Raw genomic sequence first — 27,721 nt, 5'->3', positions numbered from 1 at the left:
ATTTAATTTCTTTGCATTCAAAACTGGGTGTGTCTGTTACCACTGATACTACTTTCCTCCTCTCAAATAATGATTATAAAGAAAAATATACATTTGAAAAGGTAGTATATTATCTATTCTGTTAATTTAAAGTCAGTATTTATCAAGGGGGAGATGGTTGGGGGAGGGATGGAGTGGGAGGTTGGGGTTAGCAGATATAAGCTATTATATACAGAATGGATAAACAACAAGGTCCTACTGTATAGCACAGGGAACTATATTCAATATCCTATGATAAACCATAATGGAAAAGAATATTTAAAAAAATAATGTATAACTGAATCACTTTGCTGTACAGCAGAAATTAACACAACATTGTAAATCAAATATAATTCAATAAAAAAAAGAATTGGGAAAAAATAAAATCAGTATTTATAATGTGTAGTCTATAAATCTCTTTTTAACTCTATAGGGGATCACTCTACAAAGTTCAATGGCTTCCCATATTACACAAAGTAAAAGCCAGAGTCTTTGCAAGACAAAGCCGTCTGCACTGCATTGCCATTTACCTCTGACCTCCTTTCCTACCACTCTCCCTTCCATCCTTCAGCACCAGCTCTGGGTCACCCGCTGCTCCACCCACTCTCACACCTCTGGACCTTTGCCCTTGGAAGGTCCCTCACCCCATTCAACTATCACTTCCAGTGAAGCCAGTCCTAATTACTCTATACACAAATGCACCGTCCCCAACACCAACCCTAAATCCAGGCCCCTTCATTTGTCTCCATAGCATGGACCATCCTCTGACATGCTCTCTTCACCTCTGGCCCCCTCCTCTGAATTTAATTTCCATGAGGGTAGAAACTTAGGGGTTTTTTTTTCTGTTTTTTTGGGGGGGTGCTTACTGCTGTATCCCCAGTGCCTACAACAAGGTCTGGCACACACTTAAAGTATTTATAAATATTGTGAATAAATGAATGAATGAATGAGTGAGTGAATGAATGTGTAGAACATCAAATATCCTACAAGACTCATACTAAACAATAGCAGTCCCTGGTCTCCCCACTCCTGAATCTTCCTCTCCAAAATCATTTAACTATTTCTGGTATTAACCTGTACATTTCTAAAGAACATGCTTGTACTGCTACTTCTTGATTATGCAACTTAAGATATTAGAGACCCAGATTCCTATTGTGGAAGATGATACAGGATTCTTATACAACCCGAGACCCCCAGTCCCCACTTCTTCACCTTCCTAGTAGAAGTATATCACATTGTCTTATAATTTACTTATATGGCTCTTGTCTATATCCCTCTAGATGCAATGATACAATTGGATGTATCAATACAATTGATTGATACAATACAATCCCTCTAGATACAATTCTAGCTAGAATGAGGCTCCATAAACAGAAGTTTGTGTCTGTTTTGCTCGCTGAAGTATCCTTATGACCTAGAACAATGTCACACTCGTAGCAGGCACTGAATAAATATTTGTGGAATAAATGAATTAATTCTCAGCTTTACAGTATGTGACTTGCCCGCAAGTCACTCATTACTGCATTCTCAGGATGCACTGGCTGTCCCCCACGTCCCTTCAGGTTGCCTGGCTGGTTGGACACTGCACTGGCATGTGGCCACCACCAGATAACATCTAATAACTCCCTTTCATCCAGTTGTACTTGGGAATCTCTCCTCTATATCCTGAACTTTTCATTAACACTTACACCGACCGGTTTATAATTACTGACATTAATCAGCTTCTCCAACTAGGCTACAGCCTCCTTGGCATCACGGAGTGTCTTGGTCATCTCTGAGCCCCATTGTCTTTCACAGCATCAGACCTATTGTAATAGATTCTCAAGAAGTTCTGAATGAAGGACACACAGCCCTGCTTGCCACTTTGAAGCAAGAGAGAAACAACTTCCTGTCCCAGGGGAACCCTTATGACAAGACACTCTCACTATTTACAGAAATAAAGTGAGGATCAACTGATTTTCCTCTCACTGTACACTTCCCAGGGCTACCTAATGCCAGGTCATTTCATTCACTTCATTTTTCAACCATTTCGCTTCTTTCTATTCCTTTTTCCTGCTCAAGTCTCCATCAAAAATAAAAATAAAATTTGGGCTTCCCTGGTGGTGCAGTGGTTAAGAATCCACCTGCCAATGCAGGGGACACAGGTTCAAGCCCTGGTCCGGGAAGATCCCACGTGCCGCGGAGCAACTAAGTCCGTGTGCCGCAGCTACTGAGCCTGCGCTCTAGAACCCACGAGCCACAACTACTGAAGCCCGCATGTCTAGAGCCCATGCTCCACAACAAGAGAAACCACCACAATGAAAAGCTGGCACACTGCAACAAAGGGTAGCCCCCGCTCGCCACAACTAGAGAAAGCCCACACGCGGCAACAAGGACCCAATGCAGCCATAAATAAATAAATAAATAAAAGTTAAAAAATAAAAATAAATTTCAACTAAGAGTTAAATCAGTCAGAGTACCATGGCTTCTTTCAAAGTTAGAAATGTTGTCTTTATGAAATGTCTGATTCAACATTAAGCTCTGTAGGCATGGCGGCATTTGTGGATTTGGACCTGTGGGAGGGTTCCGACCTGAAGGCGCTGCACCGGCTCGTGGAGAATGCCGCTCGCCTGGGCTATTCAGTTGTTGCCATCAATCGTGTTGTTGAATTTAAGGAAAAGAAACAGGAAATTGAAAAACCAGTAGCTGTTTCTGAACTCTTTACAACTTTGCCAATTGTACAGGGAAGATCAAAACCAATTAAGATTTTAACTAGACTGACAATTATTGTTTCAGATCCATCTCACTGCAATGTTTTGAGAGCAACTTCTTCAAGAGTCCGGCTGTATGATATCGTTGCAGTTTTTTGAAGACAGAAAAACCTTTTCATACTGCTTGTACACATTTAGATGTGGATTTAGTCTGCATAACTGTAACAGAGAAGCTACCATTTTATTTCAAAAGACCCCCTATTAAAGTGGCAATTGAGTGAGGTGTGGGCTTTGAACTTGTCTATAGCCCCCCTGTCAAAGACTCCACAATGAGAAGATACACAGTTTCCAACGCCCTCAATTTGATGCAGGTCTGCAAAGGAAAGAATGTAATTATATCTAGTGCTGCTGAAAGGCCTTTAGAAATAAGAGGCCCATACGATGTGGCAAACTTACAGTTGCTGTTTGGGCTGTTGGAAAGTGACACCAAGGCTGCAGTGTCCACCAACTGCCAAGCGGTGCTTCTGCATGGAGGGAGAAACTAGAAAAACTGCTTTTGGAATTATTTTCACGGTGAAGAAATCTCGGACATCAGAAGTAGATGATGAAAAAAATAATAATAAATAAATAAAAGAAGTAGAGGATGATTCTCTTCCAGCCTGCAAGAAAGCCAAGTGTGAGGACTGAAACGAGTCCCCCTTCTCTGTCAACACTCCCTTCTGCCATCTGAGAATCCATCAGCCACAACAGAATTGGAACCTCCTTATGATTCACTATTTTCACTTGGAGCTAGATATCAGTAGTCTGTAAAAGCAGTCTTATATTTAAGCCATTAAAATAATAAAACCTGAGAGATTAAGATGGCGAAGTAGAAGGACGTGCTCTCACTCCCTCTTGCGAGAGCACCGGAATCACAACTAACTGCCGAGTAGTCATCGACAGGAAGACACTGGAACTCACCAAGGAGGATACCCCACATCCAGAGACAGAGGAGAAGCCACAGTGAGATGGCAGGAGGGGCACAATCACAATAGAATCAAATCTCATAACTGCCGGGTGGGTGACTCACAAACTGGAGAACGCTTATACCACAGAAGTCCACCCACTGGAGTGAAGGCTCTGAGCCCCACGTCAGGCTTCCCAACCCAGGGGTACAGCAATGGGAGGAGGAATTCCTAGAGAATCAAACTTTGAAGGCTAGTGGGATTTGACTGCAGGACTTCGACAGGACTGGGGGAAACAGAGACTCCACTCTTGGAGGGCACACACAAAGTAGTGTGTGCGTCGGGACCCAGCGGAAGGAGCAGTGACCCCATAGGACTGAACCAGGCCTACCTGCTGGTGTTGGAGGGTCTCCCGCAGAGGCGGGGGGTGGCTGTGTCTCACCAAGAGGACAAGGACACTGGCAGCAGAAATTCTGGGAAGTACTCCTTGGCGTGAGCCCTCCCAGAGTCTGCCATTAGCCCCACCAAAGAGCCCGGGTAGGCTCCAGTGTTGAGTCGCCTCAGGTCAAACAACCAACAGGGAGGGAACCCAGCCCCAACCATCAGCAGACAAGGGGGTTAAAGCTTTACTGAGCTCTGCTAACCAGAGCAAAAGCCAGCTCTACCCACCACCAGTCCCTCCCATCAGGAAACTTGCACAAGCCTCTTAGATAGCCTCATCCACCAGAGGGCAGACAGCAGAAGCAAGAAGAACTACAATCCTGCAGCCTGTGGAACAAAAAACCACATTGACAGAAAGATAGAAAAGACGAAAAGGCAGAGAGCTATGTACCAGATGAAGGAACAAGATAAAACCCCAGAAAAACAACTAAAGTGGAGATAGGCAACCTTCCAGAAAAAGAATTCAGAATAATGATAGTGAAGATGATCCAGGACCTTGGGAAAAGAATGGAGGCAAAGATAGAGAAGATGCAAATGTTTAACGAAGACCTAGAAGAATTAAATAACAAACAAACAGAGATGAACAATACAATAACTGAAATGAAAACTACACTAGAAGGAATCAATAGCAGAATAACTGAGGCAGAAGAACGGATAAGTGACCTGGAAGACAGAACGGTGGAATTCACTGCTGTGGAACAGAATAAAGAAAAAAGAATGAAAAGAAATGAAGACAGCCTAAGAGACCTCTGGGACAACATTAAACACAACAACATTTGCATTATAGGGGTCCCAGAAGGAGAAGAGAGAGAGAAAGGACCCGATAAAATGTTTGAAGAGATTATAGTCGAAAACTTCCCTAACATGGGAAAGTCCAGGAAGCACAGAGAGTCCCATACAGGATAAACCCAAGGAGAAACACGCCGAGAGACATAGTAATCAAATTGGCAAAAATTAAAGACAAAAATTCTTGAAAGCAACGAGGGGAAAATGACAAATAATATACAAGGGAACTCCCATAAGGTTAACAGCTGATTTCTCAGCAGAAACTCTATGAGCCAGAAAGGGGTGGCACAATATACTTAAAGAGATGAAAGGGAAGAACCTACAGCCAAGATTACTCTACCCGGGAAGGATCTCATTCAGTTTCGACGGAGAAATCAAAAGCTTTGCAGACAAGCAAAAGCTAAGAGAATTCAACACCAACAAAACCAGCTCTACAACAAATGCTAAAGGAACTTCTCTAAGTGGGAAACACAAGAGAAGAAAAGGATGTACAAAAAAAAACCCCATAACAATTAGAAAAATGGTAATAGGAACATACGTATCAATAATTACCTTAAATGGGAATGGATTAAATGCTCCAACCAAAAGACACAGGCTCACTGAATGGATACAAAAACAAGACTCATATATATGCTGTCTAAAAGAGACCCACTTCAGGGCTTCTCTGGTGGTGCAGTGGTTGAGAGTCCGCCTGCTGATGCAGGGGACACGGGTTCGTGCCCCGTTCCAGGAAGATCCCACATGCCACGGAGTGGCTGGGCCCGTGAGCCATGGCCGCTGAGCCTGCGTGTCCGGAGCCTGTGATCCGCAACGGGAGAGGCCACAACAGTGAGATGCCCGCATACAGCAAAAAAAAAAAAAAAGCACAGCATAAAAGTCAGTAACTCAATATTCTTTCATTCAGTCACAGGATCTTAAAATGTTATTCAAAGCAAAAAAGAAAGATATCATCTACCAAGCAATCAGTAAATTGCACAGAGTGGAAGGCTTTTTTGCCGCACCTGGCAGCTTGCAGGATCTTAGTTCCCCACCAGGGATTGAACCCGGCCCCAGCAGTGAAAGCACCTAGTCCTAATCACTGGACCGCCAGGGAATTCCAGTGAAAGGTCTGTCTTTAAGAGACAGAACTCAGGAGGAAAATCCTGCAAACAAAGACCAGGAAACTAACCAATCTGACATGAGAAGATGAGCACATGTTTTACTTAATAAAAATCTAGAGATTTACAAATGTCATATAAATAATAATCCGCATTTTGAATATGCTCTAAACTCTACAGAATTGGAAGATGTAATTCTTTTGAACAGTCACCCAAGTTGTAGTCGTATTCCTCTGTGCCTCAACTTACGTAACCATTTTGCCAACAAGCCCATTTTATACATTCCCACCTTCCTGTATTTTTACAGCTGTCAAAGGAATTTACTTTCACTTCTAAAAACTCTAAAATAGAGGCTTAATTATTTAGCTTAGCCTTCCCTCCCCCCACAAAAAGAAGCCACTGAAGAAGGAATATTTCTCTTTTCAACTTCTGAAGTTGCTCCCCATTCATAATTGGATTCAGAATAAATCTTGGTCAAAGCATACCAGTAAATTAGAGCAAAGTCATTTTCAAATGAAATGAATTTTAAATGACACATTCAAATGCATTAAGGATTAAGTCCTTTCAAGTGAAATAACCCTAAGTGTGCAAGAATGAAGTTTAGCCAAATACTAGGCTAAGACTCAGGATAAAAAATGAAGTAGACATAGCCCTTGCCTGAGAAGCTTACAGTCTAGGATAATATATACGTATAGAAATGCAAAGGTATAATGTGGAAACATAATGTATAGATATTGAACAAGATTATTTAAAATCTACATATAAGCATTAGAGTTGGCAAGTATACATTTCAGCACTAAATTGATTCCAAGTTCAAAAATTCAAGTTAATCATATTCCCGTATTATGTGATATCACGAAGTTACAATTCTGAATTTGGCACATTCCTTCTGACTCTGTAAGCAAGTAATAGTCTGTTTTCATTTCTAGGGCAATAAAATGGATTCACCCTGTCTCAGGGGGTTGCTACTTGTGAGTGACTAATAATTTACACCCATAATGTCAAGTTGCTGGGTGGGAAGCGCAAGTTTAACTAGTACTTCATAAGATCTCTGGAGATGTGGTTACATGTCAAAAAGTATAACTAAAAACACATTTGCCTGCAGGTTCCCAAGATTTCATTTGTGATGCCATTTCTGATAAACCATGAAGAGTAGATCACTGGGTCTCAGGCTGTACACTGAGAAATGAAATTCAAAGAGAAAGCTTTTTTGAAAAGGAAAGAGCTAAAATTCCTGGTTGATGTGCAGGGCAGAAACCCAGTCTGATGATTTGGGGGTCAGAGCGACCCTCTGTCCTTTTTGTTTTCACTGTGTTGTGTATAGAAGGCACTGCAGACCCAGATCCTGTCTTGGCCATCTCCTGGCTGTGTGGCCTTGAATAAGTCACTTAACATCCTCACCCTCCTCTGATTGCTCTTCTGTAAAATGGGATAAACTTTAAGAAGTTGCCACAAAGTTTAAAAATAATGTCTGTAGTTCAACTGCCCAATGTCTAGAACATATTAAGTACACAATAACTACTAATGACTCAAACAAGGACAAGATCAGAAAAAAACGCTTGTAACGCCGGTGACAGTTTAAAGGAATCCTTGGTAAAAATCTCCGTATAATGCTGGGGCCCCTGGCATTTCCACTTAACAAGTTTCCATTCTCTCAAGAAATGGAACAAATGGATGGATCATGGCCCCTCTCTTCAAGCTGAGTCTGCATTGGATTGCTGTTTCCTCTCTATATCTATTGTGAATGAGAATATGTAAATTCTGCAAATTTCTTGCTTAAAAACCCCTTTATTTAGACATCCCGCTTGCTTGCTCTTTGTGAAGTGTATAAGTTAGGAGAAAATATGTCCCTTGGCCTATCTCCCTTCTATGAAAAGGTAAAAGGAAGTTGTAGTTGGATTTCACTCTGAGTTCATTATTCCTGTTCCTAGGAAAGTGATAAAAAAAAAAAAAAAAAGGGTCACAAGATCCTCCCATTTGCCAGAACTGATACTCTAGAGGTCTGACATGGGCTTCAAGTGCAAACTCTCTGCCTTTGCCCCCAAATCACCAGTGGGCACAGCTGGCTCCAGCTGTTCACAGGACTATTCACAGAATTGAAGAACCTCACCTTCAGGGAGGCTGGAGTCAGAGCAGATAATATCTGGATATTTGGGGGTTAAGGGGTTGAGGATACGAGCACTGATACAATTTCCATAAACAAAAAGATCAATTGTTTTTTGATACACTAGCAAAGTTGGCGGTAGAGTAATGAACTACCAGACAAGGCTCCTGATTTCATGCAGTTTACCAGGAAGGTCAAACTTCATGTAAAGGAAGACCTGCTGGAAATACTATCATATTCTACTCAAAAATAGCATTTTTCAATATTTAAGAGGTCTTTTTCCGAATCAGAAAAAGAGAAACCGGGCTTCCCTGGTGGCGCAGTGGTTGGGAGTCCGCCTGCCGATGCAGGGGACACGGGTTCGTGCCCCGGTCCGGAAGGATCCCGCGTGCCGCGGAGCGGCTGGGCCCGTGAGCCATGGCCGCTGAGCCTGCGTGTCCGGAGCCTGCGCTCCGCAACGGGAGAGGCCACAACAGTGAGAGGCCCGCGTACCGCAAAAAAAAAAAGAAAGAAAGAAAAAAAAAGAAAAAGAGAAACCATGCAACAACCTAATGACAAGACTTCCAAATCTTTGAAAATTTAAATTCCAGTATCAATCTGGAAAATGTGTTTGTTCCCCACCTTCCACCAGTGTGTTTCACAACAGTTTCTGAAACGATATTCTGCCAGAAGATACACTACATCATGATCAGATGGTTTATATTGAGTTTTATAAAGGAAACAGGTAGGAAGTATGAGTGAACTTTAAGAAGCTTAAGACTTAGGAAGAAATATTCATTACTTCATCCATTCAGCAGTCACTCTTTGCTTTCCTACTGTGCATAAGACACTGGGCAGGGCTGAGAATACAAGCAATGGAATAATTTGGAGACGAAAAATTCCTTATGACAACCTATCTGTACTCCACCCAGATTTCTTCTTTCTATCACAAATATGTAATGGGAACAATTATTCAATTAGTTCTATACCAATGAATTGTCAGTGTGCATAAACCATTTTCTTGTTGAGCTGGCCAAAAAAGGTTGGGGGGAGGGGAGACATATTTTGAATGGAGAGAGTGAACTTTTCAACGGGAACACCCATTCGGTGACCTATAAAAGGTTAGCCTTCCTGTCTTGCTGACACTGTACCATCCCTGGCTGTGGGTCTCTCGAGAAGCACCATGTCACTCTCCGTGCACACCTCTGGGATGCCCCAGTGGCTGTCCTCCCAAAGTGGGACACTGGGCAGAGCCAGGGGCATTTCTGCCTCAAGCATTGGAAGCAGCTACGGGGGAAGTGCCTTTGGCTTTGGAGGCAGCTATGGGGGAGGCTTTTCAGCTGCTTCCATGTTTGCTTCTAGTTCCGGCTTTGGTGGTGGCTCTGGAAGTTCCTTTGCGGGAGGACTGGGCGCTGGTTATGGAGGAGCCAGGGGAGGTGGCTTTGGGAGCCTGGGGATTGGATTTGGGGGAAGCCCAGGAGGGGGCTCTCTAGGGATTCTCTCTGGCAACGATGGAGGCCTTCTTTCTGGATCAGAAAAGGAAACTATGCAAAATCTTAATGACAGATTGGCTTCCTACCTGGATAAGGTTCGAGCTCTAGAAGAGGCTAACGCTGACCTAGAAAACAAAATTCGAGAATGGTACGAAATACGAGGATCTGGAGACCCACCGAATGATTATAGTAAATATTATCTGTTGATTGAAGACCTCAGGAATAAGGTAACAAAATGGCTTTTTAGAGGGCCTTTGGGAATTATTTTTTACTTTTCTTTTTTGCTATTTCAATATTTTACAGTCATAAATCACCTAAAACTTAGATATCTTTCCATTCAACTGTATTTGGAATAATTTCTCATCTTAAGATATTTCGTTTCATTTTATCATTTACCATAAAGTGATTGTTTTTTACACTACCATTTCTGGGGGAAATGTATGTTTCTTAATTTTTAAATAATATTCTCTACACATACTTTCTTTTAAAAGTTAACTGCCTTAATAAAATAGCATTATAACATCACCTAAAATTTTCCTGTCAAAGATATATTTGCAAAACACTATCTTGTACGACCTCACTTTGTGTGTCTTCCCCTGTTTGGCCAGATCATTTCTGACAGCACCGCAAACGCCCAGCTGCTCTTGCAGATCGACAATGCGAGACTGGCTGCCGAAGACTTCAGAATGAAGTGAGTAGAATAAAAGAAAGACTAATGATGATTGACATGCCCCAGGATCTCTTCTTTTTCTCTATTTTCCTGCCTTCATTGATGGCAAATATTTCCAACCTTCTGCAGTTCACATGCTCCATACATTTAATGTTTTGGTAAATTCACATTGGGCATTCTATTAGAAAGTAACGAGATTCAAACACAATTCACATTACATGTCCTTAGTTATAAAGTACTTAAACCCAAGGCTATGGATTTTCATATTCGACATTTGTTATTGACTCATGTTGCGACATGATAATTCCACCAGTGTCCTAAACTCCAGTCTTCCGTGCATCAAAATGAATTAATAATGTTTTTGCCTGGGCGTTAAATGAAGTGACCTCTTTCCCGATGACACATACAACTAAAATATTAACCAGGCATTTATTTTTATATTGCCTCCTCCTTTCCCATACACCACCCTCAGACATAAGGAGAGAATACTAATGTCCTTTTGGCTCTGCAAAATTTCCTCACAGGATGTTGCAGTGGTGATGATCCTGAACCTTAGTACGAGTCACTAAAGAAGTATCACTGTTTTAAATTAAACCATGAATAAAGGTTAAGCAAGATGACTAATTATTATCTAATTTTCAACCGCTTTTAGGATTCCATCAGAAACTCCACCTAGAGAGGGGCTGCTACTTACTGTTCATAGCCAAGGCAGCCAGCCAGAGGGGAAGAGGTAGCCTGGGATGCGGTGCTACTGCGGTTCATCGCTGGTAGAAAAGTATCACTTCCTAATTTTTTCACTTCTCTCCCACTGAGTAGCAACCTGTCATTTAAAAAAAGGAAAAGAAAAAGTTAGAAAAGCAAAAACAGTCTCATGCATTACAATGCTGCTAAATTTATATGCAAAACAGCCCTGAAGATCGCAGGGGGCTTATTCAAATGGGTGTGTTGATTCCCTGGACTGTTTTGCACTTGGTTTTCAGATACGAAAATGAGCTGGCCCTGTGCCAGAACGTGGAGGCCGACATCAACGGCTTGCGCAAGGTGCTGGACGAGATGACCCTGGCCAGAGCCGACCTGGAGATGCAGATCGAGACCCTGAATGAGGAGCTGGCCTACCGGAAGAAGAATCACGAAGAGGTGAGCCAGAAAACACAGTTCTCTAAGCTGCTTTTTTCTACCAGACTCAAAAATTACAATTTCAAATTTATAAACCTGGAGTTAGAAGAGATATGCATGATACACTATCTCCCTGTTAAGATGACCATTTGTTTTGAAGTTGTGATGGTGGTTTCTGTTAAAGTTTAATACGTGAGAGGCACTTTTTGTCATTTTCATCATTTGGTAAGGACAATCAGAATTTTAATTGTCCTGATTTAGTGATTTCTTAAAATATAGTATTTTTATTCATTAGCTAGGGAAAAAATGTTAAAAGGCTGACTTTGCGCTATCTAGTGAAAAACATTCTGGAAGGGTTGAAGAATCAATCTTTTTGTCATAGAAAATAAAAGGAGATACTTATCAAGAAAAAGATATAGTATTTTTACAGTTCAAAAATAAAAGTCTACCAATAATACAGACTGTTATATATGTTAGAGAAACGAATTATACCCAGTGTAATACACACATGGAACTCTGATATACCACAATGTATATAAGTAATCATGCATGACCCTGGCACTAGACTCCCAAAGAGCTTTCCACTGTAAAGCAATGACTATGGTACACACAGTGGGCAAGCCCAGGGACCGTCTGCAGCCCTCCGTTTGGCAGCTGTAGTTGAAAACCCCGGGTACCTTTCCACCAGGCCTTCCCTTCTTGTAAAGGTTGTGGAGCCCCAAGAAGCGGGGCCAATTCATCCATCAGGCATGGTAGGCACAGCACCCGGGACCCGTGGTGAGTTTAGGGGCCCGTGAAAGTGTCTTAAGTTCTTTCAAAATCAGAATAAAAATACGAATTTTAGGTTAAAAATGTTTGAATATATTATATTGACAGGTTTGTCTTTATACCAACTATGTTTTGTGGAGGAAGAGGCCCACGAAAGTGACAATGGGCCCCTGCGCCCCTCTCTCTCACTCGCTGTCCCCAGGAGCTCCAAAGCTTCCGGGCCGGCGGCCCAGGTCAGGTCAGCGTAGAAATGGACGCTGCCCCCGGAGTGGACCTCACGAGCCTCCTTAACGACATGCGGGGGCAGTATGAAGCCATAGCCCAGCAGAATCGGGAGGATGCGGAAGCCTGGTTCATTGAAAAGGTACCACTAACAAAGACGAAAGGCGTTGATACACTTGCGTTAAAGGCCGGGGAGAGGCGCAGGGCTGGCTCACGTCCCCTCCCCCCTCTTTGCTGTGGCAGAGCGCCGAGCTCAGGAAGGAGATCAGCAGCAACACCGAGGAGCTTCAGTCCAGCAAGAGCGTGGTCACCGACCTGCGGCGCGTGCTTCAAACCCTGGAGATCGAGCTCCAGTCCCAGCTCGCCACGGTACGGCGCGCGCCAAAAGCCGCGGCTTCCTTTCGCCTTGCAAAGGAAACGTTGCATCCAAATTAGTAAGGCCATTGGCTGCCTTCCGCGTTTCGGTCCCCTCCATTGTTACGTCTGTGCCATTTCCCTCCCCCGTGCAGAAGAAATCCCTGGACGACTCGCTGGCCGAAACCGAGGGCGTCTACTGCAGCCAGCTGTCCCAGGTGCAGCAGCTCATCGGCAACGTGGAGGAGCAGCTGCGGCAAGTGCGCGGCGACGCCGAGCGCCAGAGCGCCGACTACCAGCTGTTGCTGAACATCAAGGCCCATCTGGAGCTGGAGATCGAGACCTACCGCCGCCTGCTGGACGGAGAAGCCCAAGGGTGAATAGATAACTGAGGCTGAAAATAACCTCAATGGCTGACGGCCCGTGGACACTGATGCAGTTTGGGGGCAATAGAAGTGGGAAGGGTTCTTTAGCTGACAGAAAATAGCACATCTAGTAAAGACATGCCTTAGATTTGTTAAATGCTCTACATTTTGCAAAGTGTTGTCACCCCTTATCTTCCCTGATAAACGTTAATAAAATGCTGGGATGAACAATGGCGTCGCAGACAGAGGCATCCTGCAAATGAGTATTAGAAAAATCCACCGTCCGAGTCCTGATGTTAATGCCCCGATGCTGAGAATGACATCAAATCACAGCCACGCAATCACCTCAGACCTACTGTAGCGAACTTTCCAAAAGTAGTAACAGCCTGGACTAGTGGGAAGAATTCAGGACTGTAAATCAGGAAACCCGATCTTCCATTAGTTGCCAGTTTGCTTCACTTTAAGAGCCCATTTTAGGCAGGGTTTGAAAGCAAAGGTACACTGCACCAGCCGATTACTCTCAGGGTGCATCATTCAATCATTCTTAATCAAGGAATGTATAATACTTTCTCCAGTTGGCCATTTTTTAAGCTCAAATAGCAAATTCCTTATTCCCTCTCATTCCAGAAAGCGTCATGTGATATCAGCTCCCTTGTTTTCTTTACAGTGACTGTTTGGATGAAAGTTCCTCTGTGACAGCCTCCAACTCTCAAGCGCCGTCAACTGATTCCTCCAAAGGTATGCAGATTCCCTAAGAAGCACTTGGAATAAGTCAGAATCACATCTGTTAATGACTAAAGCTGTAAGATCTCATTGAATATTGCAGTGTTATTACTAATTTAAACTTAAAGTATATTTGTATTCAGAGCAAAGAAAAAATATTTATGCATTCCTGCAGAAAAATGAGTAGTCTGTTCTGTGGTAAAACTTTTGGCAAGCTCAGGAAGGAAAAAAAAAATCTACAAAGTATTATGAGAATCATAAACACTTTTTAAATTTTAAGAAGAAAAATATTTTCATTTGTGCACAACACTGAATACATTTTATTAAATAAAATGCATTTCGTTTAGAATGCAAAAGTCACTTTTGAAAGTTTAAATTTGATGGACTGTATCAGTCAATACCTCATTTAGAAGCTTAAGTTAAACAACCAATTTTAGATGAGTATTTGAAACACTAACTTTTGCCCTCTTTGTTCCATTTTTATCTTTAGACCCTACCAGAGCCCGAAAAATCAAGACAATTGTGCAGGAAGTGGTGAATGGTGAGGTGGTCTCCTCCCAAGTTCAGGAAATTGAAGAAATAATATAAAATTTCACAAGATCTGCCCCATGATTGTTTCCTTAGGAACAAGACATTTACAAGTAGAAATTATTCCTTTTAGAGTAAGATGATACATTAGTTCAATTTCGATTTCTGTTTGTTTGATTTTCTTTGGATTCCCTATTCACTTTGAGCCCTTTTTGGCCTTCTGAAACAAAATTTAATTACAAATAATTGTGGAAATGTTGGTCTTTATAACAAATCAAAATTGCCTCACATCTTTCTGGACCTAGAGTAGTCTTAATAAACTTTCTTCTAGTGACCTGGAACATATTTTTAATCACCAGACTTTGATCAAGTAGCATGTTTTTAAAAAGTTAAACTTAATAAAAGATGAATGGTAATAATGTGAAGTGTGTACCTCCTTGACTCCAACAATGGTGTCAAGGGCGTAGAGAGAGGTTTGTGAAATACTAATTATTAGTATTAGATAAACACTGAGATAAAGATGTTGAAGTGGGAGATTAAGTTAAGAAGATTCTTTTAGAAGTTCTTTCCTTTTTACATCAGCCCATCAAGGTTACAAAAAAAAATTGTATTGTGCACTACACGGGATAACATTTGTCCTATTCTTTTTCTAGCACTTTCTTTCATTCAATCAAGAAACACTAATGAACTCCCATAGTGTGCCCAACTCAAGCCTCGAAGGTGAATAAAGATATGGTCCTTGCCTGGAGGAGTTCCCAATTGAGGGCAGAGATAGACATCTACTGGGAACAGTGATACAGTGAGATAGGGCGGATGGAAGTTCAAAGGACGCTTGGAGGAAGAAAAATTTGTGAGGAGGCAACCAAATGCTTCATACAGAAACCAACCAGGCAGAGAAGGGAGAAAGGGAACAGAGGAAGCACATAAGAAAGGACACAGGGGCGTAAACAAACACTGCTTTGATGGCCTTCCTCCTATTGGGCACCAGCAAGGCCCAGGGTGGGGTTTCTATTGGGGTGGGGTAGACCCACAAGTCAATAACAGATGTCATGTTCTGGGTTGGGGCAGAAGGTGGCCAAAGTCTAAGCCTGAGTAGACTGTGGTTCAATCTGGGTTGACAAATTCAAAACCCTAAAAGGAAAACGAAAGCAAGATTTAACAATTAAGAGCCTGATCTCTGAAGCCAGACTGGGTTCAAATTCTGACCCTAATACTTAAGAGCAAGTAACTCAACCTCTTGCCTGCTTCTGTTTCCTGATCTTTAAAGTGGGGTGAGTTTGTGAAGATTAAGTGAGGTAACATACATAAAACAGTAGGAACGGTCCCCGGCACTTAGAAGCACTCGATATTTGTGTCCTATTATTATTTACTGTGTGTAACCAAAATGTTATGGAGAAACCAGGGGAACTGATGAGCAAGGAGCGTCAAAGGAGCAGAAAGGAGAGGAGAGAGTCAGGCAAACCTGGAGGCATTCCAGCACTGGGTGCAAAAGCCAACAGAAGATTATTATGTCATTTTCAGCTGACCTGCTTCCGTATGCAGCTTTCTGAAGTCACACTTCTTTTTAAATTTGCTAGTGATCTCAGATGCTCCATTCATCTTACTTTATTACGCATGGCAATTCAGCTCTCTGTCTAGACCTCACCTTCCAGAACTGATGCTAGGAGAACCTTACCTTTCAGACCTAAAGAGATTATCAAGGTCTTTTCCTGCACAAGCTCCACAGCCCCCAGGTAATAAATGATGCCACTTCCTGGTACTCAAAAGTGGCTGCAAATAGTTACTGCTTTAAACTGCATCTGTTTTCCTTACAACTACATCTGAATTGTGTGAAACTCCAAGGAGAAAGGGATTTTGCACATGTATAAAGTCGGTGGTCATTTCTTAGCTATTATCCTAGTTTCTCAGCCTTCCCTTCTTTTGGGAATATTTTCTCTACTGGGCTCCCAAAGGCATCACCTCACTGGAAGCTTTTTCTCAGACTCTTCTTTGTGACTTCTAAATGTTGACTTAATCCTATTGTCTTCTCTCTCTACACTCGCTCCCTAGGCGGCCTCATCTAATCTCATGGCTTTAAAGTAACCATCTATGGATGGATGTTACCTAGACTCATTGTGGTGACCATTTCCCAATGTATACAAATATTAAATCATTACGTTGTATACCCAACACTATTAATATAATGGTATATGTCAATTATACCTCAATGAAATAAATAAAGTAACCACTCCTTGTGGTAACCTCCAAGATGGTCCAATGAGCCTCACCTCCTGGTACTCATGTCCCTGAGCATTGTTCCCTTCCACAAGGAGTAAAGCAGACCTACTGAAGGAGTGACAGTGTGTGAATTCCAAGGTTAGGTCACAAAAGCATTTCTGTCTGGCTTGGTCTCTTGGATTGCTCATTCTGGGGGAAATTGGCTGCCCTTAAGTTATACTGTGGGAGAAAAATGTATTTTAAAAAAATCAGTGATTTCACAAAACTTCCCACTGAAGAACCAATAGCTAGCATCTCCTGGAATAGCCAGCAAGTTAAAACTCACAATCCTATTCTAATAAAATCTTAGAATATTTTACAGTCTTCAGTTGGCAAAGGAAGCATTAGATTTCTTATTATTTAAGTTCTCTTTGCCCTACTCTCACTGCCAAGAAATGCAGTTAGCATAGAATCCTTATCATGAAAGTCTAGGCCTCATTCACTACACCACAAGCCCTAATTCAACACAGATGTAAAAGGTACTTTCAGACTCAGCAATTAATGAATTGCAGAAATGAGAGGTCTGTCTTAAAGGAAAATAACTCATAAGAAAAAACCCGGGTACAGGATCAGAAAACAAAGACAAGCATATCATCATGATTATTTTAAAATCTAAAATTTTATTAACTTAAATATGTTAACATTTATCTGCATTTACTGTGCGGGTAGGCTAGAGAAAGTTCTGGAAAATATTGTATATACTAAATTGTTAGAGTGGTTATCTCTTGGAAATTAATCAAGGTGTTTGAAGAATATTTTTTCTTTTGTACATTTTTTAAATGCTTAACAAACAGTATATGCAACTCTGACAATTAGAGGGAAAATGAATTTTAGTTATCCAGAACAAATGGGTTTGCAAGTAGGTCACAGTAAAAAGGGAACCATCTAGAGAACGATCACGCATTGCCAAAGCAGTCAAATCTTCAGGCTTTGTAAGAGTGCCACCTACTGGAATCTCAGGATATGAACCTTAAAAAAAATTAACCCTGCTTTTTAAGCCGCTTCGAGATACGCTGGATACTACAAAATGGGTTTGGGATTTGTTTGTTTGTTTGTTTGTTTTAAGAAAGAGAGAAAGAAAAGAGAAGAAAAAAGCAAACCTGTTTAAAAGTATCAACTTAATAAATTAACACTTTCTTATTTAAATAAGTGGTATTAGTTTCCAGAAAGTCCACCAGTAAAGAGGCAAGTCCTATAAGGCATAAAGTAAAAAAGAAAGCTAGTAGTTATTTACAGTGTAGAGAACCAGACAGCCAGTCTGAACTACCTAGCCTTTTAAAAATATACTCAAATATCAAATGAAAAAAATGTATTCATATACCTAAGTAAATGGCTTTTTAATGGGGTAGTAAATGTTTCTTAAATCTTGGTACTGGATCTAAGATTAAAATGTCATTGTTTAATATTAGTATCATAAACTCAATATCAAACTAAAAACCATTAGTTTCCTAATTAAATGCATCCTCTCCATCACTACAACTTTTTAATAAAAGCTATGGCTGCAACATTCAGCAACATATTTATAAAAGGATTTTTTTATGACCAGAATTCACAGTTGAAAAATAATCACCTGGTGAATGGATAAATTATGGTACATCCATACGATAGAATACAACCTACCCATAAATAAGGATGTACACAAAAACAACATGGATGAATTTCAAGGCCATTATGCTGAACAAAAGAAGCTAGACACAAAAGAATATATAGTGTATGATTCCATTTATAGGAAACTCTTGGGGGAAAAAAAATCTAATCCACAGTGACATAAAACAGATCAGTGGGGACTTCCCTGGTGGTCCAGTGGTTAAGAATCCGCCTTCTAATGAAGGGGACTGGGGTTCGATCCCTGGTGAGGAAGCTAAGATCCCACATGCCGGGAAGCAACTAAGCCTGCGAGCTCTGGAGCCCCTGTCCCATAACTAGAGAGAAGCCCGCCCACGCGCTCTGAAGCCAGTGCACCACAGCTAGAGAGAAGCCTGCAGGTCGCAATGAAAGATCTCGCATGCCACAACAAAGATCCACGTGCCACAACTAAGACCTGACCGGCCAAATTAAAAAATAAATTAAAAAAATAAAAAACAGATCAGTGGTGGTGGTCCAGTGGTAAAGGCCCCACACTTCCAATGCAGGGGGGAAGGTTTTGATCCCTGGTCCAGGAACTAAGATCTGCATGTCGCGTGGCCAAAAAAAAGAAAGAAAGAAAAAAAAAAACAGATCAGTGGTTGCCTGGTCTGAAATGGTTGGTGAAGTGGGGGTTAACCGGTTAACTAGGAAGTGTCACAAGAAAACATTTAAGATTAATGGAAATGTTCTGTATCTTGATTATGGTGATGGTATATCCATTAGTCAAAATTCTTCAAACTGTACAATTAAAACGAGTACCTTTTATTGCATGTAAATCATATTTCAAAGTTGATTTTTAAATAATAATAGTAATTTAATAGTCTGTCTTCATGACGATGCTGTGTTGAAAGCATGAAGAGGCCATGTAGGATAATCAATCGTGTGCTAGGGCAGGTTTGCACCTGCTCTTAAGTGCTGATTGATAAATATTCAGGAATTTGGGCTTCCCTGGTGGCGCAGTAGTTGAGAGTCCACCTGCCGATGCAGGGGACACGGGTTCGTGCCCCAGTCTGGGAGGATCCCACATGGCGCAGAGCGGCTGGGCCCGTGAGCCATGGCCGCTGAGCCTGTGCGTCCGGAGCCTGTGCTCCTCAACGGGAGAGGCCACAACAGTGACAGGCCCGCGTACCGCAAAAAAAAGAAAATTCAGGAATTTTCCAAGCTGGCTATTAAATCATTGGTAACTTGAAACTGGCCATGATGGGAATATCTACACTATGGGACTTGGGCTCTACTTATGTATTCCCCTAGAGAGCTGGTTTAAACCAGCACACGACGGAGCACAGTAGTTAAAAACACAGGTGCTGAGGCTGATGCCTGGGTTCGGGTTCCAGCTCTGCCATTTTCCACTGGTTTTATTTACCCCTCTGTTCTTCAGTTCTTTGGTCTGTAAAAACCAAGGCAATAATAGTACCATGATTTTTACGAGGATTCAGTGAGTTAATTCACATTTCACAGAATAAGCACTAACTAAATGGTAGCTGTTATTATTATAGAGAGACAAAACAAAGTTTCTCTACAACTAAAGAAATTAATTTGCAGATTTCCTCTCAGACCCCTAGACTTATTTATTCGTTTCCTTCTCTTCATGCAAACTCCCAAACAATTTCAATTTCAAAAAAGAAATGTGCAATTTTCTTTTTCCCCTGAAATATGTCTCCTTAGCTGACTGCTAAGAGGTCAAATTTTCTCACAGGACATATTGGTGTAATAATATTTATCCTCCCTACATCACAAGCTGTTGCGAGCTTCAAAAAGACCAATTTCTGTGAAAGAGCTTTGTAAGCTGAAATCATGTCAGAACTTTAAGATGCTAATGTTAACGCCACTGCTCAGACTGAAGGGGAGGGTTCTACAAGTAAACAGATGGCATCGAAAAGAGGTTGAGGAAAATCTTAGGGCTTCTGGGGATTATCATTCACAATTTTCAGGGGTTTTTTTTGCTTTAACATGCGTGGTATAACTGTTAGCAAAATCCTGAGTAAGTGCAATGCTTTACACACATGCATTAGGTTGCAAAATTCAGAGTAAATATTTAAACTCTATAGAATGCAAACGCAGGGCCACCAGGCCTTTTAGAAACCACTCTTGCACTCTGGTCTTCCTTCAAATTAAATTAACTGTGGATTTTTAGTTGCTAAAACATGCCATTGTTTATGTTTCACTATGCATATATTCTTAAAGAAATGCATTTTTTTTCAAAATCATGAAAGCAGACTTGTAAATAAAACAGTCCATGAAGAGGCAGTGGGGCCTAACAGATAGAAACCAGATGGTATTTCAGGCCTCATTCAGTGAGTTATTATTTTACTCAAAACAAGTTACCGAACTTGAGATGATTTACCTTCACAAAAAGACAATAACAATATCACATATAATCGCGTTAGCCCAGCATTTGGAAATTCTCATGAAAAATACCATAAACACAGGGCATTATGAACTTGGCTGGTCAGAATATATTCATTTTAGTTATCAGCTTGGAAGCCATTTCCTAAAACTATATATACATGAAGTTTCTGCTGAGGAAAGTGTATCCATTTTGAAATATTTCATTTATTTGAAAATATCCTGGGATTTTTAAAAATCACTTAAGCCTGCAGTTTCACACTTCAAATGAACATAGCTGCAAATACAACTTTTTTTAACCAGTTGAAGTGTAATTTTAATTTTTTTAAACAACGCCCAGTTTGTGTACTTATGGATACGTGTGGGGCATCCCATATTCACTTATTTGTGTATTCATTAATTCAACAAATATTTACTTAGCACCATTTATAGATAAGTCTTTACATAGTCCAGTGAAAATGACCACAGTTTTTATGAATTAAGGTAATGCATGATAAGGTTTCATACATTATTTTTCTTTGTTGCATTGGTGCAAATGGAATAAAGTCATCATCATTTTTAATTGGCAAAAGTGATATTGCTCCACACGTGGTATATGCTGATTATTTAACAGGTGTGAGAGGCTTAGTCAACTCCTTCTAGAAGATATGACACTTCCTCATTCATTTTCATGGGTTTGATAAGGTTTTTTTTTTTAAGATTTTTTGATGTGGACCATTTTTTAAATTGAATTTGTCACAGTACTGCTTCTGTTTTATGTTTTGTTCTTTTGGCCCCAAGGCATGTGGGATCTTAGCTCCCCAACCAGAGATCAAACCCGCACCCCCTGCATTGGAAGGCGAAGTCTTAACCACTGGACCTCCAGGGAAGTCCCTGGGTTTGATAAGTTTTAAAAGGAGCAATCCATACTCTTAAATATTTTGAGGGCATATTTTTAAAGTATGATCATCTTAAATATTTAGTTACATTTTATATTACATGTTTCATTAAGTAAAAGTAACTCCAAGGTGCTTTAAGATGTTTTCACTAAACACTCATTTTAAACAGCCTTATGTGCTGGTTCTGAATGACAGAGCAATTTTGATGTCAAACTTCCCTCTCTTACCTGATAAGTGACTGAATAGGTTGATAAAAAATAAGATAAATTTTCATCATTATTTTTTAAAAAAACAAACACATACAATCAGCATCTAATCAAAAGATAATCCTGGAGCAAAAACTGCAGAATTAGGTCCAGAATTTTATGTAATACAGAATTCACTGGACAGTGGTGTTAGAGATAAAGCAAAACAATGACATTTAGTTTTCCTGTCTCAGGAGGCAGAGGCTGAGGGTAAGGAAAAGTCCTCCAAGGGGTGATGTGAGGGTGGGAGAGTTTGATTCAATTCCCCACTGAAGCCTTCAGTGGAATCTCTCCCTCTCCTACATGACTTGGCAGATGTTTTTACAGCTTGTAGAGGTGGAAAGCGCAAGGAGACCCGCATGTTAACCAGCGGGAAGATGAGAATCGCTCTAGGGGAAGGTAGGTCTCAGCAGGGAGGAGAACCCAGTGAACATTTCGTCATTATTGGCATTATCTGTCATCTCCAGGATGCACAGCAAACAGAGGAGATGATTTCTGAGGAGTTAAAGGACAATATAATATTGTAATTCCCAGGATACCAAGCTAAAGCAGCAGGTTACACAATGATTTGTTGATTAGCTGCATTTTCCAACATATTGGCACCCTGAAAACTTAATCATATAAAACTACATCCCAAAAATGTGTAATGCACATTATAAAACACTTGCTGTATACACATATATCCAGACATCTTATATCATCATGATAACTTATCTCCGTTTAGGATGTTTTGGGTCATTTTAAGTTATCTTTGATTTGGTGAGAAAAATCACCAAATAAGAAAGCACTATTTCAACAGACTTATGCATCTCAAATTGAACTTTAGCTAAACAATCCAAGTAAAGTTATTCCACCATCAGTGCTCGTCTAAAAATCCTTCAAATGTAGCTTTTCAACTAGGTCAAGCTAGGTCTCCTAGATCCATCCATTTATTTATTCATTCATTCAACAAGTAAATATAGGGCATAGAAAACAGGTTGAGGAAAGCCTCGGGGCTCTTGGGGATTATCATTCATAATCTTAGGGGTTTTTTTCCTTTGACAAGCATAGTATAACTTATAGCAAAATCCTGAGTAAATGCAATGCTTTACACCCATGCAATAGATTGCAAAATTCAGAGTAAATATATAAAGCTTACAAAATGCAAACACACGGCCATCAATGCACAGAGGCTAAGCAGTTGCCATCACATGGGAGACATTAAGAGGATGCTCTGAATATATTTAATTTGAATCTATTAATTTTGGTTATTTTTTCAAATGTATGAGTCACATGGAAATGAATCTCACTGAACTCTCCTTAAATATTAATAAAGGAATTATGCTGTCAGGGACTAAAACACCATTAAGAAGTTGTTTGCATTTTACTGAGAAATTCATTGGATTCTATTAATATTTTCAGAAAACTTTTAAGATACTTGACCCTCAATGGAGACATGAATTTTTTATCTAAAATACATAACTCCTTTTTTAAAATAAAATAAACCAGCCCACACAACTCTGTGAATATACTAAAAACTACTGAATTGTACACTTTAAATGGGTGAGTTTTATGGTATGTGAATTATATCTCAATAAGGTTATTAAAGTTTAAAAAATATATATGCAACTCCTGACTTGGCAATTTCGCAAGACATACTGATACAAATCGTATTGCTCAGTACACTGTTGCTGATGACTCAGTAAAAAGTGATCTTCAGTTTCAATAAGCAGTCATTTAATACATGACTTTTTCTTAAGCAAATTAACCTGAGGACTTTTTCCCATCTACGTAAAGAGTACTAGGAGTTGTTTTCACAAAATAGAGTAACTTGATTTCTGTGAAGTCTTTATAAGGAAAAAAATGTGTCCGTTAATGTTTATTTGTAGAAGCAAATGTTTATTTGTAGAAGCAACCTCAGAATCCTCGTATTCATCATTAGAGTATGGTTTGTGCACAGGCAATCAACTAACTATGGATACAAAGCAGTTCTCTTGAACCAACTGATAGAAGACTGGCTCTCCATGAAAAAAAAAATTAAGTCTAAAATCTTAATACTCCTGGCAATCTAGACCAAAATAGAACTTGTTCCTCCTTATTTAACCAAGGTGTTCTATCTAAAATAGTCTTTTCTTTCAATCGAACTAATATTTATTGGGCATTACGGAAACAACAGTGAGCAAACATACACATATATGCAAATAAACTTACCTTGAGGTATAAAGAGACGTACCTATGAGAGAAAGTGCAGATGAGGGACCAGAGAAGGTTGGAAAAGGGAGAGAATACACAGGGCTGGGGCATGAGGACCAGGGCCACTCTTTTGGTGGAAGAAGCATTTGAGCAGAGCCTAGATGAGTGCATAAAATCTCCATGTGGGGTGTTAAGTGGAAGTGGGTAGGCAGAAACAGGAGCAAAGAGCAACTCCCCTGGGATGCTTCCCCACAAGACTAAGAGGCCTTCTTCTGAGAACCCTATGTTCTTTGACCATGGTGGTCCGAACTTTATTTTCAGATGAGTTGATGTGCCTCATTCCTCTGCAAAGGCTGGACCATGTATTTTTGGCCAACCAGAAATAAATTCCCAGCACTAATGCAGGGTCTGGCAGAATGTAGGTATGCCAAATACATGTTGGTTGAAGTGCTGCTTGGAAACATCACACTCGGTTTACACATTGTCAAAATGATTGAAAAACTCGTGGGAAAGTATTAGATAAAATCCAGTTAAAACTATTAATCAGGGCTTCCCTGGTGGCGCAGTGATTGAGAGTCCGCCTGCCGATGCAGGGGACACGGGTTCATGTCCCGGTCCGGGAAGATCCCACATGGCGCAGAGCGGCTGGGCCCGTGAGCCATGGCCGCTGAGCCTGCGCGTCCGGAGCCTGTGCTCCGCAACGGGAGAGGCCGCAACAGTGAGAGGCCCGCGTACCGCAAAAAAAACACACAACTATTAATCAAGCCCATCATTTGGCACAGTTTAAAATAAAAGCATATGTTGATTGAATATTTCATTGGCACCAGTTATGCTGTCATATCAGTATGGTCCTAGTTCATGAGTCTCTCGAAATTCTCTAAGCTGGAAATAATAACATAGTGTATTTTAATCACTATATAACAGCAAGTGAGGACACAGGAAAACAGAAAAAAGCAATACTGCAAAGTGCCCACTGATCGATCTTTATCAGGAAGAATGTCCTCCTCAGCACCCAACAATCCAGAAGAAAAAAGCATCTACTGTCAGGGGAAGTTGCTTAGAGGGAAATAAAGATCCAATGTGTATTATTCGATTTTGCAATAGTTCATGTTGTAATATACAAATGTAATTTTAATTGAAGGAGGAAGATAATTACAGCTTAGGAGCCAACTCGCTAATCAACACCACAATCAAAACTATCTGAGGGACAAGCCTTTGGTCCCACACCCAAGACAAGAGGGTGAACCCAAAAAGTGACTAAAACAAGTTTCTATTAAAATATGTTCAAGGCACCTGAGCCATTCTGAAAGCAAGCCCTGAAACCAAGAGAAGAGGAGAATTTTGTTACTAATGATTAGTTATTAAGTTTAAATAATTTCTATCGAATTAATAGGAAAACAAGAAATTCTGCACTGCATTATATCTCCAGAAGTAATATTATGCTGGAGGGTGATGCAGTGGAATAAAACACAGTTAGCATGCATTGCTTAAATGAGTAAATATATATATATATATATATATATATATATATATATATATTCCTTGAACTAATACTAGAGACAGAAAAAAAAGAGGCCAGATAAATCCTGCAAATTTGGAAGTGATCCAAGTTATGGCAACCTAGGTGATAACAGAAGTGTCATCTAAGGAACAACTGAATAAACTGGTGACCCTTTTGCTTAGAAAATAAAAGATTTAGAAGGACCAAGTATCCCTCTTCAAATATCTAAAAGACTCCAAAGCTAAGTTCCATGTGGCAAAATGCAAGCTATATTGTGTGGCAGATTTCAGTTCAATATAAAGACAAACTTTTTAGTAATTAGAGCAGCTCAAAAACTCAAAAGATGAACCATCCTTTAGGTCCTTTCCAGCTAACTTCTGTCATTTTGATGGCCAGAATCCCTAACAACCCATCTAAACTAGACAGGGCAGAGTTTTACCTCACAAGGATCCAGTCTAGGCCACCGGTTGTGACTTCCTGCATTAATGTCATTAAGAAAAGTCCTAGAGTCAGTCTAGGCTCAGCAGCACAGAGCGTCACTACCACGAATCCAGGACAGAAGAGGGGTAGCAAGCATGCTTTGTGCTTGTCATCTCTAATCTACACATTTCCTAAAACTATTTTATCATCAGTTGAGCCTATACGAGCTCTATATTCTTTACCAGCTAACTGTTGAAAGTAATGCTTACTGACAGTATTCCTAATGGAGGATATGGGAATACATGAGGCAGACAGAAGGCTGCCCACAAGACTGATTATCAAGAGGGTTTTTTAAAAATATAGATTAGAATGACTTTGAAAAACTTTCTACAGCCTAGAATCGGTCCCTCTCAGCCTTTCATGTCCAGACACTTGACTTTACCAGTATACCCAAAGGTGACCTGGCACTTGACGACAGACTGACAATGATTGTATTCATACAATACTAATGTATAGATTAGAATTCCAGTTTATTAGTTAACACTAAGGGACATTTCTTTCCAGATGTTCAAGATAAACATCAGAAAGGTGTTCTTTCCTGATCACTCACTTTCCTGCTAAAGGCTTACTTTGTAGGATGAATTAGGGATCATAAAGTTACTGCATACGCACAGATTCAAGCAGAGGTTTGAGGAACACTTCCCCCAGATCTTACTGAGGCTAGGTGAAACATCTTTGCCCCACACTAGGCAATTCCTCTCTAGTGGCTGCATTGTCCATGTGCCCAAATTTAGCATCTCTCTGCCTAAAATGAAGCCAAAGACACCTTCTCTGAATTCCCCTTTTGATATTCCCTGATGACCACACTCCTTACCCAGGTGTTGACTCCAGGAGATAGATTATATTTTGGTTTTATTAGTTCAGTTAGGAAGGCAACTATATTTTCCTTTTCTCCCAAGTTCATGGGGATACCTCAATGTCACATCCATTTATATTTATAGCTGTAGCCACCTCTTTCAAGTATCACAGGGCAGCCCCTGAGTTCATGGTACAAGGAAATGAAGTCTATTATTCTAAAAGTACAAGGGAGAATGACACACACCTTCCAACTCAATGCCCATTCACCACAATGACTCTTCTAAAAAATACAGAATTTTTTTCAGTCATTTTTTTAATGATACCACATATCTGTTCCTTATGAAAAGTTCCCTATGATAAAGGTTAAATTAGTCATCCAACAGGTGGTTTCCTACATCACTGAGGCTTCACTCTCTCTTGGATCACTATTATTTCTGATTACTCTTTCTTTCCAGGTATCTAACAGCTATCTCACTTCTTGGCTCCCTAAATTTTCTCCTTTTTTTTTTTGTTTGTTTGTTTCCCAGAAGCTCTAAGGAGCTCCAAAATTCTACTTGCTTCTGTTTCCAAGTGCATTCTACATCCAACAATCTTGTATTCACTCCACCCTTGCTTCCCTCTTCACCATCCTTTTGTCTTTCATGCCCATGCGGGATGCTGTAGCAAGACAAGACACAGATGGCGTCATTCCATCACCATCCTCTCCTTCCCTAGTGACAGATGGTTTGGCTTCTGGGCCTAAACTGTCCAGAAAATTCTTGCTTTCAGATCCTCAAGGATCTTGTGGCCAATATCATAGACATTTTTCTAGACCTCATTTTCCTTGATCTCTCTGCAGAAGTTGAAACTCAAGACCTGGAAGAACTTCTAGGAGGCTCTGTAGACTCCACCAGGTGAGTCACCCATGCTTCAATCCGTGCTGTGATTCCCTAAGGCTTTTCCAGCCTTCCAGATGACTCCTATTCACTCCCTTTACCAAGTACTTGCTTTTCCTCTGTGCTAAGCCTAATTCTGAGGGTTTCCTCAACTTCCAGTCTTAACCTTCTGCTCTTCTCTACATTAAAAATGCAGTTGTTCTCAAGACTTTGACTATCACCTCAATATTGATGATCCCTAAGCCT

General features: G+C 40.5%; 1 protein-coding gene and 1 pseudogene across 1 annotated transcript; both read left to right on the top strand.

Moving 5' to 3' along the window:
• The first annotated feature begins 2,546 nt into the window (after positions 1 to 2,546).
• On the top strand, positions 2,547 to 3,412 carry LOC111166280 (ribonuclease P protein subunit p30 pseudogene; annotated as a pseudogene).
• A 5,791-nt stretch (positions 3,413 to 9,203) lies between these two features.
• Positions 9,204 to 16,390, top strand: LOC111166492 (keratin, type I cytoskeletal 12-like). Its single transcript, XM_022558241.3, has 8 exons — positions 9,204 to 9,779; positions 10,161 to 10,243; positions 11,203 to 11,359; positions 12,309 to 12,470; positions 12,572 to 12,697; positions 12,838 to 13,058; positions 13,715 to 13,785; positions 14,261 to 16,390. The coding sequence occupies exons 1-8, from the start codon at positions 9,243 to 9,245 to the stop codon at positions 14,356 to 14,358; spliced, it is 1,455 nt and encodes a 484-aa protein (XP_022413949.1). The 5' UTR covers positions 9,204 to 9,242; the 3' UTR covers positions 14,359 to 16,390.
• The last annotated feature ends 11,331 nt before the right edge of the window (positions 16,391 to 27,721 follow it).

The sequence above is a fragment of the Delphinapterus leucas genome, chromosome 19, assembly GCF_059928025.1.
Source record: "Delphinapterus leucas isolate spDelLeu-1000000601 "Yukka" chromosome 19, BTC_Dleu_Yukka2, whole genome shotgun sequence".
NCBI classification, from domain to species: domain Eukaryota; kingdom Metazoa; phylum Chordata; class Mammalia; order Artiodactyla; family Monodontidae; genus Delphinapterus; species Delphinapterus leucas.
The sequence above is the reverse complement of the archived record's forward strand: the minus strand, read 5'-3'. Positions and strand labels throughout refer to the sequence as shown.

Bases quoted from the DNA above. Each gene is read 5' to 3' on its own strand.
- LOC111166492 (XM_022558241.3), top strand. From the start codon at position 9,243: ATGTCACTCTCCGTGCACACCTCTGGGATGCCCCAGTGGCTGTCCTCC. The intron at 11,360-12,308 runs GTGAGCCAGAAA...CGCTGTCCCCAG, and splicing joins GGAAGAAGAATCACGAAGAG to GAGCTCCAAAGCTTCCGGGC. The intron at 13,059-13,714 runs GTGAATAGATAA...TTTTCTTTACAG, and splicing joins CTGGACGGAGAAGCCCAAGG to TGACTGTTTGGATGAAAGTT.